This window comes from Hyla sarda, chromosome 5, assembly GCF_029499605.1.
Source record: "Hyla sarda isolate aHylSar1 chromosome 5, aHylSar1.hap1, whole genome shotgun sequence".
Classification (NCBI taxonomy): domain Eukaryota; kingdom Metazoa; phylum Chordata; class Amphibia; order Anura; family Hylidae; genus Hyla; species Hyla sarda.
This window is the reverse complement of record NC_079193.1, coordinates 113,111,729-113,126,936: the sequence shown is the minus strand read 5'-3', so window position 1 is coordinate 113,126,936 and position 15,208 is coordinate 113,111,729. Positions and strand designations below refer to the sequence as shown.

Below are 15,208 nucleotides of genomic sequence, written 5' to 3'. Positions count from 1 at the left end.
ATGGCGCTCCTTCTCTTCTGAGCTTTGTAGTTCGCCCGCAGAGCACTTTACATCCACATATGGGGTATGTTCTTACTCAGAAGAAATGGGGATACAAATTTTGGGGGGCTTTTTTCCTATTTTCCCTTGTGAAAATGAAAAATTTAGGGTAACACCAGCATTTTAGAGAAAAAAAAAGTTTTTTTCATTTTCCCATCCAAATTTAATGAAAATTCGTCAAACACCTGTGGGGTGTTAAGGCTCACTATACCCCTTGTCACGTTCCATGAGGGGTTTAGTTTCCAAAATGGGGTCACATGTTTATGTTTTTGCGTTTATGTCAGAACCGCTGTAAAATCAGCCATCCCTGTGCAAATCACCAATTTAGGCCTCAAATGTACATGGTTCGCTCTCACTCCTGAGCCTTGTTGTGCACCCGCAGAGCATTTTACGCCCACATATGGGGTATTTCCTTACTCAGGAGAAATTGTGTTACAAATTTTGGGGGTCTTTTTTTTCCTTTTACTGCTTGTGAAAATAAAAAGTATGGGCAACACCAGCATGTTAGTGTAAACATTTTTTTTTTTTTTACATTAACAGGCTGGTGTAGCCCCCAACTTTTCCTTTTCATAAAGGGTAAAAGGAGAAAAAGCCCCACAAAATTTGTAGTGCAATTTCTCAAGAGTACGGAAATACCCCATATGTGGCTCTAAACTTGAAATACGACATGGCTCCGAAGAGCATTTGAGGAGTAAATTAGGGATTGCATAGGGGTGGACATAGGGGTATTCTATGCCAGTGATTTCCAAACAGGGTGCCTCCAGCTGTTGCTAAACTGCCAGCATGCCAGGACAGTCAGTGGTTGTCCAGAAATGCTGGGAGTTGTTGTTTTGCAACAGCTGGAGGCTCCATTTTGGAAACACTGCCGTACAATAAGTTTTTCATTTTTATTGGGGTGGACAGTGTAAGGGGGTGTATATGTAGTGTTTTACCCTTTATTATGTGTTAGTGTAGTGTAGTGTTTTTAGGGTACATTCGCACTGGCGTGTTACGGGGAGTTTACCGCTAGGAGTTTGCGCTGCGGCGAAAAATTTGCCGCAGCCCAAACTTGAAGTAGGAAACTTACTGTAAACCTGCCTGTGTGAATGTACCCTGTACATTCACATGGGGGGAGGCAAACCTCCAGCTGTTTCAAAACTACAACTCCCAGCATGTACTGACAGACCGTGCATGCTGGGAGTTGTACTTTTTCAACAGCTGGAGGCACACTGGTTGGAAAACCTTCAGTTAGGTTCTGTTACCTAACTCAGTATTTTCCAACCCGTGCGCCTCCAGCTGTTGCAAAACTACAACTCCCAGCATGTACTGATCGCCGAAGGGCATGCTGGGAGATGTAGTTATGCAACAGCTGGAGGTACGTAACTACAACTAGCAGCATGCCGAGACAGCTGTTTACTGTTTGGGCATGCTGGGATTTGCAGTTTTGCAACATCTGGAGGTAAACAGTTTATAGACCACTGCAACGTGATCACCAAACTGTCACCCCCAGATGTTGAAAAACTACAAATCCCAGCATGCCCAGACAATAAACAGCTGTTTGGGCATGTAAGGAGTTGTAGTTTTGCAAGATCTGGAGGGATACAGTTTAGATCACTGTATAGTGGTCTCAAGCTGTAGCCCTCCAGCTGTTGCAAAACTACATATTCCAGCATGCCCAAACAGCTGTCTGGGCATGCTGGGAGTTACATAGTTAGTATGGTTGAAAAAAGACATACGTCCATTAAGTCCAACCAGGGAATTGAAGGGAAAGGTGTAAGGGGATAAGGGGAAGGGAAGAGTTGTAGTTTTGCAACATCTGGAGGGCTACAGGTTAGAGACCACTGTATAGTGGTCTCAGACTGTTGCCCTCCAGATGTTGCTAGGCAACTTACCGGCTTCCGTAGGATCCAGGGAGCCGTCCTCTTCTGCCGCACCACATCGCCGCCCGCCGATCACCGTCGCCCGCTGCCTCCGGACGGGTAAGTGATCTTCGGCGTCCGGTCCTCTGTCATTTCCTCGTTCTGCCCGGCTATTGTGGGTGGGCAGGATGGGTAAAACGAAAGTTAACCCCCCCGCCCCCTCTCTGCCATTGGTCGTCGCTTCTGACGACCAAGAGCAGGGATAGGGGGGGTGGCACCCCTGCCACCTCACTCCTATCCCTTCAGGGGATCGTAGGTGTCTTAGACACCCGCGGTCCCCCTTATATTCCGGGTCACTGGGTCACCATAGACCCGTAATGACCCAGAATCGGCGCAAATCGCAAGTGTGAATTCACTTGCGACTTGCGCCGATCGCCGACATGGGGGGTCTGCTGCGCGGGGTGCCTGCTGATCGATATCAGCAGTCACCCCGGTCCGGTCCCCGCCCGGAGGGGACCGAAATTCCCACGGGCGTATCCATACGCCCTTCGTCATTAAGTTCCAGGACACAAGGGCGTATGCATACGCCCTTCGTCCCCAACAGGTTAATTCCCTACAATATTTTTTTCCCACGGTATTTACTAAGGTTTCCCTACATTTTCCACTTTCCCTACACTTTGCTTTTTTTTACACATACTCTGATCTGTCGGGTTTTCCTCAGCTCAAATCTACCACATTTTATGCGGAAACCTTAGTAAATATGTTGGGTTTTTGTGAAAATGTCGGGAACATGCCCCTTTTTGGAGACCACGTCCCCTTTCCCTACGGCCACGTCCCTTTTTTTTTTTAGCAAAATGGAGAGTTATTTGGGTTCTTTTTTTTCAATTCTGGCGCAAATTCGGATGCAAAATCTGGCGCAGACTGAATTTCTGGTGCAATGGTACAGAATCTGGCCCACAACCCGACAAAACATGTCGGTTTTGCAATAGTAAATGAGGGCCATTGTGTTTCTTGTTGCATTTTTTTCAGTTTTGGTTTTAACTTTCCTTAAGTCATTGCAAAAATTTAGATATTGTACAGCAATTGTGCAAAATAAGGTAATAGCATGAATTTGGAGAATTTCTGCAAAACAGTTAAAATGTATGTAAAATTGTGTGAACACAGCCTAAAATCATCAAATTTTCATACAACACCTCAGTGTTGCTGAAATAATTTTACCTCATGGCAATATTTCTCTAAAAAAAACGAACTTTGAGTATTAAAATACATGAAAGCTGCACAGTGTGAACTGACACTAACCCACCTCAGTCTACTGAGTTCAGCTGGGTGACCTCCAACACTAGAATTCTAATTAGATGACCAGCTTGAGTGATTAACCACCTGATCCTCAGCCAAAACCAAAATGGAGCCTGCCACATAAACAAAAAGAGGTAAGCACTAGGCATCCAATAGAACATCTACATTATTCTTTAATAATAGCCTATGCTGCAAAATAAATCCTGGAATGCGTCCTTTAGCTGGATATGGATCCAGCAGAGGAAGTCTTCCCTTTATATTGCTCAATACTTTTGAACCCATATCTGGCTTGGCACAAAATTCTGCATTAAATGGGTTCTCCACTGCCCTGTCTTCCGGAGCTCCGCTCGCAGCTGTCACGCCCCCTTCCCATAGACTTTCGTTGAGGGGCAGGCGTGACGTCACGAGGGGGCGGCCTTGAACACGGAAGCCCGCACACAGCGTTCGGAGTAATAAACTTCCGGATGCTGCGAGCGGAGCTCCGGAAGGCAGGGCAGTGGAGAACCCCTTTAAATACTACACCAAAGAGAACTGCATGTGTGAATGTGTGTGAGGCTAAGTTCACACTGAGCAAAATGTACCAACATATCTTATTTTACGTAATCCACAATCGGGGGAAAAAGACGGCAGAAAAAGTGTGTCAATTTTTTGCAGATTACAGATGAAAATTGCTGTGACTAGATATAAGCTGGGAGGCAATAGGGAAATTTGTAGGAATGTGCCGTGAGGGATCTTTTCTTTTTTTTGTATGGGGTAGCATTATTCACTCCATCTATTTACTTGTAAGGCCATGTTCACATGCCTGAATTTCTGCATGAATTTAAAGGTGGTTATGCAGGGATAGAAAAACCGAGCTAATTTCTTTCAAAAACATCTCCACGTCTGTCCCCAGGTTGGGTGTTTGGGTGTGGTATTACAAATTGGCTCCATTCACTTCCATGGAACTGAGCTGCAGAACCACACCCAACCTGGAGAATGGAGTGGTTTCTGAAAGAAATTAGCTCTGTTTTCTATTCCTGGATAACCCCTTTGTCTCGTTCACACAGCAGAATTCCATTGAAATAAATGGCCAATGAATTGATTGCAGAATATTAATGCAGATTTCTGTGCAGAAATTCTGCTGTGTGAACCCAGCCTAATAGTTCCCTCACTCATATGGGTATTTTTCACCTACTTACTTGTTATTTTATTACCTATCTACTGGCCATTAGAAGAATGCATGGCTTTAGGCATACAGATTATATGAACTAATATTCATATCAGGTTTCTCATCCCAGTACCATTTATTGTTTCTGGTGTTTTGTGGTTTAAAAAATAAACTAAATTATGAATTATTATGTATAAAGTGGTCCCTCAACATACGATGGTAATCCGTTCCAAACGGACCATCGTTTGTTGAGGGATCCGTGCAATGTAAAGTATAGGACAGTGGTCTACAACCTGCGGACCTCCAGATGTTGCAAAACTACAACACCCAGCATGCCCGGACAGCCAACGGCTGTCCGGGCATGCTGGGAGTTGTAGTTTTGCAACATCTGAAGGTCCGCAGGTTGAAGACCACTGGTATAGGAAGTTGTACTCACCTGTCTCCGCTGCTCCGGACTGTCACCGCTGCCCTGGATGTTGCCTTCCATCGCAGTCGCTGCGTCCCCAAAGCTCCGGCAAGGCCTCTGCTTCCCCGGCATCCTCGCTCTCCGTCATCGCCATCACGTCACTACGCATGCCGCTCCTTTTGAATGACGGGACAGCGTGCGCAGCAATGACGATGATGGAGAACGCTGGCGATGCAGGGGATCCTGAAGAGGACGCGCCGGAGCCCCGAGGACAGGTAAGTGATCATCAGCGGACCACACAGGGCACCGTAAACGGCTATCCGGCGGCAGCTGAAGCAGTCAGCGCTGCCGGATAGCCGTTTATGCGATGCAAAAGCATCGTATGTTGATGCTGCCTTCAACATGTGATGGCCTCTGAGAGGCCATCGCATGTTGAAATTATCTCAGAGGCCATCGCATTTTGAAATTATCGTATGTCGGGCCATTGTAGGTCGGGGGGGGGGTCACTGTACAGATGTATATTTTGAAGCTATACTTTTTTTGGTGAAATGTGTTATTGCAGGTTTATATAATCTGCATCAAGTATAAAACAGTGAGCTTCTTTGCCATTGAATAGTATCAGCAAAGGCTGCCAATGAATTTCTATAGCGTATAACATCGCAGTATTATCTGGCGCTCTGACTCTCCAGGCCACGCACAGGATGTGGCCGGTCCATCCAGCAGGGACAGTCCCCCGCCGGGCTGCAGCAGAGCGGGCGCCATTTCCGGCCGCGGCCTCATGGGGATGTTCCTACGAGCGTTGTGTGTCCGGAAGTAGCACGGCGGCGGGGCTGCTCACCAGGCGGGAGAGTTGTGGCAGGTGTCGGGTGTCCATAGCAGTAGGGTGTCTGTTATTCTAGGGCTGTGCTTGGCAGGACTACAGATCAGCCGTCACTACTTGTTATGCGCTGGTTTTATTACCTGCTGTTGCCGCTAGGGTCAGATTTCTATTGCCCTTTAGGTTGCGTTATACTCAGTGTATGTATTCTGACCGCATGGTGTGTACACGGGTGAGGTACTGATGGATGTAACCCTAGATTTTTTTTTCTGAAGATTTTTCTTTTCTTTTCAAGACTTCTATAAATGATTGAGTTGCGCCCAAGAAAGTCGTCCAGACTCCATTCAGCAGTGAGTGGATCTGACAGAGTTAAATGTGATTGTGCAGGAGCACAAGGGGTGCCAAGAGGTAGGAAGCAAAAAATCAGGACACCTGTGCAGTGCAAACAGGAGACTGGGGTTACAGTGAGTGCTAAGAAGGGGCTCCATGCCAGTTTAGTAGTGAATAAGATAAAGCGGACACCAAGGCTTGCGGCTTCTGGTTCACAGGCTGCAGGCACCAATCAGGATTTACCCCAACGAAAGAAAAGGGAGCGAAAGGCAAAACGGTGTAAATGTGAGATAACACCAGAGCAAGGTCATGGATCTGTCACTGCGGAGTTGGGAAGAGGTACCGGAGGGATCACACATGTGAGTTTGGGAAGGAGCGCAGATGTTGAAAGACAGGCTGGTAGTGCCCAGGATAAAGTGGCCTCTGGGCAGGTTAAATGGAAAGGTAGGAAACCAAAGGTCCAGCCACGTGTTAAATGTAAAGGTTCGGAGACAGGGGGTATGTCATGTGCTAATGACATTGATCCAAGTAGTAGGTCAAAGGAACAAGAGCAGGTCTCTGTATGGAGTATTGGTGGAAGCCAACCTGGGAGTAGGAAGAAGAGAGGAAGGAAAGCAGGGTCACATGGGCCCCAATCCAAGTCTCCTCACAAGGAAACCAAAGGTGTTAGTGGTGCAGAAAAAGTCCATACACTTCATGTGAGAGTGCATCGCACTTTACTAGGCCAGGTTCTTAAAACAACCTCCGAAAATGTGAAGCAGCAGCATCCGGAACCTCTGCATCGAGAAGAGAGTAAATCTACAGAGCCGACCTGTGTAATGGCGGAGCCCAGAAATTCTAGTAAGGAAATGTAATTGAGCAAGATTCTGATGAAAAGTGCTTCCTTAATGACTACAGGAATTAGACTCCGTTCACATGTGTTGGAGGTTGTCATACATGCAGTAAAATGACACCTGACAGACCCCATTATATTTAGTGGGATTAGTTGGGTGCCATTGGTGCCTGTCCTAAGACAAATCAAGCAGAGGAAAAGTGGCGAAGTTGCCCATAGCAACCAATCAGTTTGCTTTCATTTTTTAAAAAGGTCTCTGAAAAATTAAAGAAGCATGCTGATTGGTATGAGTAACTGGTCCTCTCCCCAAATCTCCCCCCAAACAGAGAACAATTCCGGTGTGAACCTAGTCTTAGGTCTCATTTTAATTGGGTGTATTTGGGGAGATTTCTGAAAACCTGTGCAGAGGAAATGTTGACCTTTTGTCTATAGCAACCAATTAGATTGCCTGTCTAATTTTTTTAAACAGCCTCTGAAAAATGAAAGATGCAATCTTATTGGTTGCTATGGGCAACTGGTCAACATTTCCTCTGCACAGGTTTTGATAACTTTCCCTAATTGTACCTGTGGTAAATCCAGTGTGTACTCTACAGGTGAACATACCCTTAAAAGAGAACCTGTCAAGTATTTCATGCTTCCCAAAGCAATGAGCAGTGTGAAGCAGTCACAGGCTTCCTCATTACAATAAACTATAATTAAGGACTCATTCACATTTATACCGCAGCAGTGCACAATGGTTCCTTAAATGTATGCTGTGGTATAGCCATAGACTTCCGTTATGTAAAAGTTGCCAAAAGTATGTCAGTATGAACTTGTGTGTGATCTTTGTGGGATAAAAAAGTTCTTCATGCACTATACCACAAACCAAAGCATTGACCAAAAAAACATGCAAAATTTAGCAAAGGCCCAGGCTGGGAGAGATCTTATCAGTCAAGCCTAATGGTGCTGGGAGAATCAGGTATAGTGCCAGCCTTGACTTTAGGGCAACATAAAACAGCTGACAGGTTCTCTCTAAAGGAAACCTATGTTCTTCTGCTTTTGCATTGGTGAGGGGGGGGGGGGGGGCAGTGGGGAGTCATACTCATAGCTGACAGGTTCCCTTTAGGGCAGTATAACATAGCCAACCAGTTCTCTATAGGGCAGCATAACATAGCCAACCAGTTCTCTATAGGGCAGCATAACATAGCCGACCTGTTCTCTATAGGGCAGCATAAAACAGATGATAGGTTCCCTTTAGGGCAGCATAATGTAGGAAAAGTATATAAGAAAGACCCTTGTTTTCTTTTGACTTTAGGGTACAGTCACAAGGGGCCGATACACTTTGGATTTTCCTCTGCAGACTTAAAGGGGTAGTCCAGTGGTGAAAAACTTATCCCCTATCCTAAGGATAGGGGATAAGTTTGAGATCGCGGGGGGTCCGACCGCTGGGGCCCCCTTCGAACTCTCTGTACGGGGGGCCAGGCTCTCCGGCCAGATAGCGGGTGTCGACCTCCGCACGAAGCGGTGGCCGACGCGCCCCCTCAATACATCTCTATGGCAGAGTCGGAGATTGCCGAAGGCAGCGCTTCGGCTCTGCCATAGTTGTGTTGAGGGGGCGTGTCGGCCGCCGCTTCGTGGGTCACCACTGGACTACTCCTCGGTGAAAAACTATTTTTTTTTTTTTCAACTGGTGCCAGAATGTTAAACAGATCTGTAAATTACTTCTATTTAAAAATCTTAAAGGGGTATTCCGCCCCTAGACATCTTATCCCCTATCCAAAGGATAGGGGATAAGATGTCAGATCGCCGCGGTCCCGCTGCTGGGGACCACTGGGATCCCCGCTGCGGCACTGCGCTATCATTACTGCGCAGAGCGAGTTCGCTCTGCACGTAATGATGGGCAGTGCAGGGGCCGGAGCATCGTTACGTCACGGCTCCCCCCCTTTGGATAGGGGATAAGATGTCTAGGGGCGGAGTACCCCTTTAATCCCTCCAGTACTTATTAGTGGCTATATACTACAGAGGAAATTCATACAGCAGCTAAGTACTGGAAGGATAGAATTTTAATAGAAGTAATTTACAAATCTGTTTAACATTCTGGGACCAGTTGATTTAAAAAAAAATAATAAATTTCACCGGAGTACCCCTTTAAAAAAAAGTCTTCCACAAGCTGTAGAAAAGATCCACATAGAAATTTACCTGTGACTAATCTAAAATGATTGTGAATTCTCTCCATTTACTTCAGTAGGGAAGTTAGACTCCACAATAAACATGCAGTGTTGCGGACATTGCTGTATATTTGTAAATACGTTCAGCTTGTTTCTAACAGCGTTTTGTACAAAAAAATCTAAATCCTCACAATCTGTTTTATTTATTTATTCATTTTTTTTTTTTTTTTTAAATATTTGAAGTGCTGTAGACTTTCTGTTGAATCCTTGTTATTCTGTGTAAGGGTATCTTCAGGCAATGTGCACATGCAATGTATCAATCTGTTAGAGACAAAAACTAGTCATTTGCCCATGAGAACAGCTAAGCATTGATGTCATAACCCCTTTCTGCAAATGCACGTACCGTATTTTTCGCCCTATAGGACGCACCGGCGTATAAGACGCACCCTATTTTTAGGTGCAAAATCTAAAAAATTTAAAATTTTGAACCTATAGTGGTCTTCAACCTGCGGACCTTCAGATGTTGCAAAACTACAACTCCCAGCATGCCCGGACAGCCGTTGGCTGTTCGGGCATGCTGGGAGTTGTAGTTTTGCAACATCTGGAGGTCCGCAGATTGAAGACCACTGCATAGGAGGTAATACTGACGTGTCCCCGCTGCTCCGGACCAGTCACCGCTGCCCTGGATGTCGCTCCATCGCTGTCGCCATGTCCCCGTAGCTCCGGAACGTCTCTGCTGCCGGCCGGGTATCCTCGCTCTCCGTCGCCGTCATGACGTCGTTACGCACGCCGACGCACGTACGCGACGACGTGATGACGAGGAAGGAGAGCGCCGGCCATACAGGGGATCCCTGAACGGAGAAGACACCGAGGAGGCAGGTAAGGTCCCTCCCGGTGTCCTGTAAGCACTAACCCGGCTATTCAATTTTGGCTGTTCGGGACCGCCGCGGTGAAATTGCGGCGGTCCCGAACAGCCCGACTGAACAGCCGGGTTAGTGTCACTTTCCCTTCAGATGCGGCGGTCAGCTTTGATCGCCGCATCTGAAGGGTTAATACAGGGCATCACCGCGATCGGTGATGTCCTGTATTAGCCGCGGGTCCCGGCCGTTGATGGCCGCAGGGACCGCCGCGATAGGGGTGTATTCGCCGTATAAGACGCACGGACTTCCCCCCAGTTTTGGGGAAGAAAAAGTGCGTCTTATACGGCGAAAAATACGGTATATTTATGTCATCCGCCTGCTCCAGTGGGTCTCGGTTGCTATTAGCCTGGTTAGTCCCGGTTTGACCGATGTCCGGCATTTACCCTTTAGATGCCACAATCAAAGTTGTTCGCAGCGTCTAAATTGAAAATTCACGTTCCCAGTTAGCTTAGCAGGCGGATCGGGACCACCATGACAAAATCGTGGATTCCTTAACATTTCTTAACATCCTCGCTGTTTGAACGGGTCTCCAATGGTCCAGGAATCCATGGCAGGCTGTAGCAATGGCGTGCCTATAACACTTACCCCATCCCTAATAAGTTTGAATTTCCCTTTTCCCATTTTTCAAATAAAATAATGTAAACAAAAATAAACAATGTGGTATTACCGTATGCATAAATGTCCAAACTAATATACAGTGACACCCCCCCCCCCCCCCCAACCTACGATGGCCCCGACATACGATCATTTCAACATACGATGGCCTCTCAGAGGGCATCGCATGTTGAAGGCAGCATCAAAATACGATGCTTTTGTATGTCGGGGCCATCGCATAAATGGCTATCTGGCAGCGCTGACTGCTTCAGCTGCCGCCGGATAGCCGTTTACGGTGCTCCGTGTGGTCCGCTGACGATCACTTACCTGTCCTCGGGCTCCGGCGCGTCCTCTTCGGGATCCCCTGCATCGTCGACGCTCTCAGTCGTCGTCACGTTGCTGCGCACGCCGTCCCGTCATCCATTAGGAGCGGCGTGCGTAGTGTGCGACATGATGGCGGCGACGTGAGAGCGAGGATGCCGGGGAAGCAGAGGCCTTGCTGGAGTGTTGGGGATGCGGCGACAGTGAAGGAAGGCGCCATCCAGGGCAGCGGTGACGGTCTGGAGCGGCGGAGACACGGGAGTATAACCTCCAATACCAGTGGTCTTCAACCTGCGGATCTCCAGATGTTGCAATACTACAACTGCAACGGCTGTCCGGGCATGCTGGGTGTTGTAGTTTTGCAACATCTGGAGGTCGGCAGGTTGTAGACCACTGTCCTATACTTCACATTGCACGGATCCCTCAACATACGATGGTTAATTTGGAACGGATTACCATCGTATGTTGAGGGACCACTGTACATATATATGTTAATGTGCCCGGTCAATGGTGTAAGCGTAAAAATAAATAAATAACAAAGTCCAGAAGTCTATGGGAGGGGGTATGAGGAGCGGAAAACGCTTTAAACTCTGTGGGTCTTGACTGCTATCAGCAGTCAGGACCCAGGTTTAACCCCTTAACGACGCAGGACGTAAATGTACGTCCTGGTGAGCTGGTACTTAACGCACCAGGACATACATTTACGTCCTATACATAACCGCGAGCATCGCTCCGATGCGCGGCAGGTCTCGGCTGCTGATAACAGCCAGGAACCCGCCATTAACCCCTCAGATGCCGTGATCAATACAGATCATGGCATCTGCAGCATTGCGGACACTAAAATAGATGATCAGATCGCCCGCAGCGCTGCCGCAGCGATTGGATCATCCAGCATGGCAGCTGGAGGTCCCCTCACCTGCCTCCGCTGCCTTCCACTGGTCTTCTGCTCTGGTCTGCGATCGAGCACTGAACAGTATTAGCAATCGAATTAATGCTATAAATAGTCCCCTATGGGGACTATTAAAGTGTAAAAAAAATAAAATAAAATAAAAACCTCCCCCAATAAATACGTAAATTGCCCAATTTCCCCTATTTAGCCCCCTAAAAGTGTACAAAAATATTTTATATACATATTTGGTATCGCCACATGCGTAAATATCCCAACTATTAAAATAAAATGTTAATGATACTGTACGGTGAACAGCGTGAACGTAAAAATAAAGTCCAAAATAGCTGCTTTTGTATAACATTTTATTCCCCAAAAAATGTATTAAAAGTTTTATATAAGCAAATATTGGATCAATAAAAAGTACAGATCACGGCGCAAAAAATTAGCCCTCATACCGCCGCTTGTATGAAAATGAAAGTTATAGGTCTTCAAAATAGGGGGATTTTAAACGTACTAATTTGGTTAAACCGTTTGCGATTTTTTTTTTTTTTAAGCGCAACAGTAATAGAAAAATATGTTATCATGGGTATCATTTTAATCGTGTTGACCCAAAGAATAAAGAAAACTTCATTTTTACCGTAAATTGTACGGCGTGAAAACGAAACCTTCCAAAATTAGCAAAATTGCGGTTTTCTTTTTAATTTCCCCAAACAAATAGTATTTTTTTTGGTTGCGCCATACATTTTATGAAGTGATTGATGGAATTAAAATGGACAACTGGTCGTGGAAAAAATAAGCCCTCATACTAGTCTGTGGATGAAAATATACAGAGTTATGATTTTTTGAAAGCGAGGAGGAAAAAACGAAAACGTAAAAATAAAGGCCCTTAAGGCCCAAATGGACTGAGTCTTTAAAGGAGAACTCCAGAATAGGAAAATTGCCCGTCATACTCCCGGCAGTAAAAAAAATAAAGAGCTACAAATACCTTCCTTCGCTCCCCCGATGCCTCCGGTAACCCACTCCAGTCTCCGCCGCGACCCTCTTCCTTGTTGCCGGTGGTCGGCGAGTCAATACTGCACTCAGCCAATCACCGGCCGCAGCGAAGTCTCGATTTCAGCCGGCGATAGGCTGAGTGGCAGTGTGACGTTTTCGTCAGCAGTTGCCAGGGCCGAAAATGTCACATTGACGATCAGCCTATCGCCGGCCGAGTCGAGACTTCGCTGCGGCCGGTGATTGGCTGAGTGCAGTGACTTGCCGACCACCGGCAACCAGGAAGAGGATCGCGACGGAGACCGGAGCGGGTTACAGGAGGCACCGGGGGAGCGAAGGTAGGTATGTATCTCTTTATTTTTTTTACTGTCGGGTGTATGACGGGCAATTTTCCTATTCCAGAGTTCTCCTTTAATTCCATGCATCACCGATCGGGCCAATGCCCGATGTAGTGAAGAATTGTGTGTCTTAAAGAGCTCTGTGTCACGAACAGCTGATGAAAGTGCTGAGACACTGTGATTGGTTTATGGGGGGGGGGGGGGGGTGCAGTCTCCTCTGCTCACTGCACTGCTCACTGTTTTGCAGCCTTACTGCCTGGACACAGATTTCTGCAAACCCTACACTCTTATGTACTCAGCTTTTCCTGATTTATGCAAACCCTACACTCTCATGAACTCAGCTTATCCAGATTTCGGCAAAACCTACACTCTTATGTATACATGAGTGTAAGGTTTGCAGAAATCGGGAAAAGCGGAGTACATGAGTGTAGGGTTTGCAGAAATCTGGAAAAGCTGGCTACAGGAGAGTGTATGGTTTGCAGAAATTGGGAAAAGCTGAGTACATGAGTGTATTTTGAGCGCGAAAAATCGTGCTGAAAAACTCTTCTTATAATCAAGTATATACAGTATAAAAATTTTATGACTAATAAAAAATTTACTGCAAAGAAAGTATGCAACATGTCAAAATGGCTGATCCGGTATGTATATTATTCATATAAATTGACAACAGTGTAAACAAATAGCTCAGATATATTTTCCGGCAAATTTAGATGGGGAAAACCCGATTACAAAGGTGTGCCGGCATCTGATATTGAAAATAGAGGAGTGTACATGAGTGACAGAGGGGTGTAGAGGAGCGTACATGGGTGACGGGTGTAGAGGAGCGTACATGGGTGACAGGGGTGTAGAGGAGCGTACATGGGTGACAGGGGTGTAGAGGAGCGTACATGGGTGACGGGTGTAGAGGAGCGTACATGGGTGACGGGTGTAGAGGAGCGTACATGGGTGACGGGTGTAGAGGAGCGTACAGGGGTGTAGAGGAGCGTTCAGGGGTGTAGAGGAGCGTTCAGGGGTGTAGAGGAGCGTTCAGGGGTGTGGAGGAGCGTACAGGGGTGTAGAGGAGCGTACATGGGTGACGGGTGTAGAGGAGCGTACATGGGTGACAGGGGTGTAGAGGAGCGTACATGGGTGACAGGGGTGTAGAGGAGCGTACATGGGTGACAGGGGTGTAGAGGAGCGTACATGGGTGACAGGGGTGTAGAGGAGCGTACATGGGTGACAGGGGTGTAGAGGAGCGTACATGGGTGACAGGGGTGTAGAGGAGCGTACATGGGTGACAGGGGTGTAGAGGAGCGTACATGGGTGACGGGTGTAGAGGAGCGTACATGGGTGACGGGTGTAGAGGAGCGTACATGGGTGACGGGTGTAGAGGAGCGTACAGGGGTGTAGAGGAGCGTTCAGGGGTGTAGAGGAGCGTTCAGGGGTGTAGAGGAGCGTTCAGGGGTGTGGAGGAGCGTACAGGGGTGTAGAGGAGCGTACATGGGTGACAGGGGTGTAGAGGAGCGTACATGGGTGACAGGGGTGTAGAGGAGCGTACATGGGTGACAGGGGTGTAGAGGAGCGTACATGGGTGACAGGGGTGTAGAGGAGCGTACATGGGTGACAGGGGTGTAGAGGAGCGTACATGGGTGACAGGGGTGTAGAGGAGCGTACATGGGTGACAGGGGTGTAGAGGAGCGTACATGGGTGACAGGGGTGTAGAGGAGCGTACATGGGTGACAGGGGTGTAGAGGAGCGTACATGGGTGACAGGGGTGTAGAGGAGCGTACATGGGTGACAGGGGTGTAGAGGAGCGTACATGGGTGACAGGGGTGTAGAGGAGCGTACATGGGTGACGGGTGTAGAGGAGCGTACATGGGTGACAGGGGTGTAGAGGAGCGTACATGGGTGACAGGGGTGTAGAGGAGCGTACATGGGTGACAGGGGTGTAGAGGAGCGTACATGGGTGACAGGGGTGTAGAGGAGCGTACATGGGTGACAGAGGGGTGTAGAGGAGCGTACATGGGTGACAGAGGGGTGTAGAGGAGTGTACATGGGTGACAGAGGGGTGTAGAGGAGTGTACATGGGTGACAGAGGGGTGTAGAGGAGTGTACATGGGTGACAGAGGGGTGTAGAGGAGTGTACATGGGTGACAGAGGGGTGTAGAGGAGTGTACATGGGTGACAGAGGGGTGTAGAGGAGTGTACATGGGTGACAGAGGGGTGTAGAGGAGTGTACATGGGTGACAGAGGGGTGTAGAGGAGTGTACATGGGTGACAGAGGGGTGTAGAGGAGTGTACATGGGTGACAGAGGGGTGTAGAGG

At 47.5% G+C, this 15,208-nt stretch overlaps 1 protein-coding gene and 1 long non-coding RNA gene across 3 annotated transcripts in view; one reads left to right on the top strand and one right to left on the bottom strand.

The window, feature by feature from the left end:
• The window catches only part of LOC130273398 (uncharacterized), a 36,564-nt gene extending 31,041 nt beyond the window's left edge, over positions 1 to 5,523 (bottom strand). Inside the window, exons 1-2 of the long non-coding RNA XR_008843980.1 lie at positions 5,425 to 5,523; positions 3,181 to 3,286 (exon numbers count right to left, since the gene is read on the bottom strand). This is a non-coding gene — a long non-coding RNA (uncharacterized LOC130273398). The remainder of the gene's footprint in view (positions 1 to 3,180; positions 3,287 to 5,424) is intronic.
• TOPAZ1 (testis and ovary specific TOPAZ 1) overlaps positions 5,521 to 15,208 on the top strand; it is a 326,337-nt gene continuing 316,649 nt past the window's right edge. The window contains exon 1 of one of the 2 annotated variants that reach the window (XM_056520122.1): positions 5,521 to 6,713. In XM_056520122.1, coding sequence (XP_056376097.1) covers positions 5,849 to 6,713 — 865 coding nt within the window. In that variant the 5' untranslated portion in view covers positions 5,521 to 5,848. The remainder of the gene's footprint in view (positions 6,714 to 15,208) is intronic. The other variant, XM_056520121.1, reaches the window with a different exon arrangement.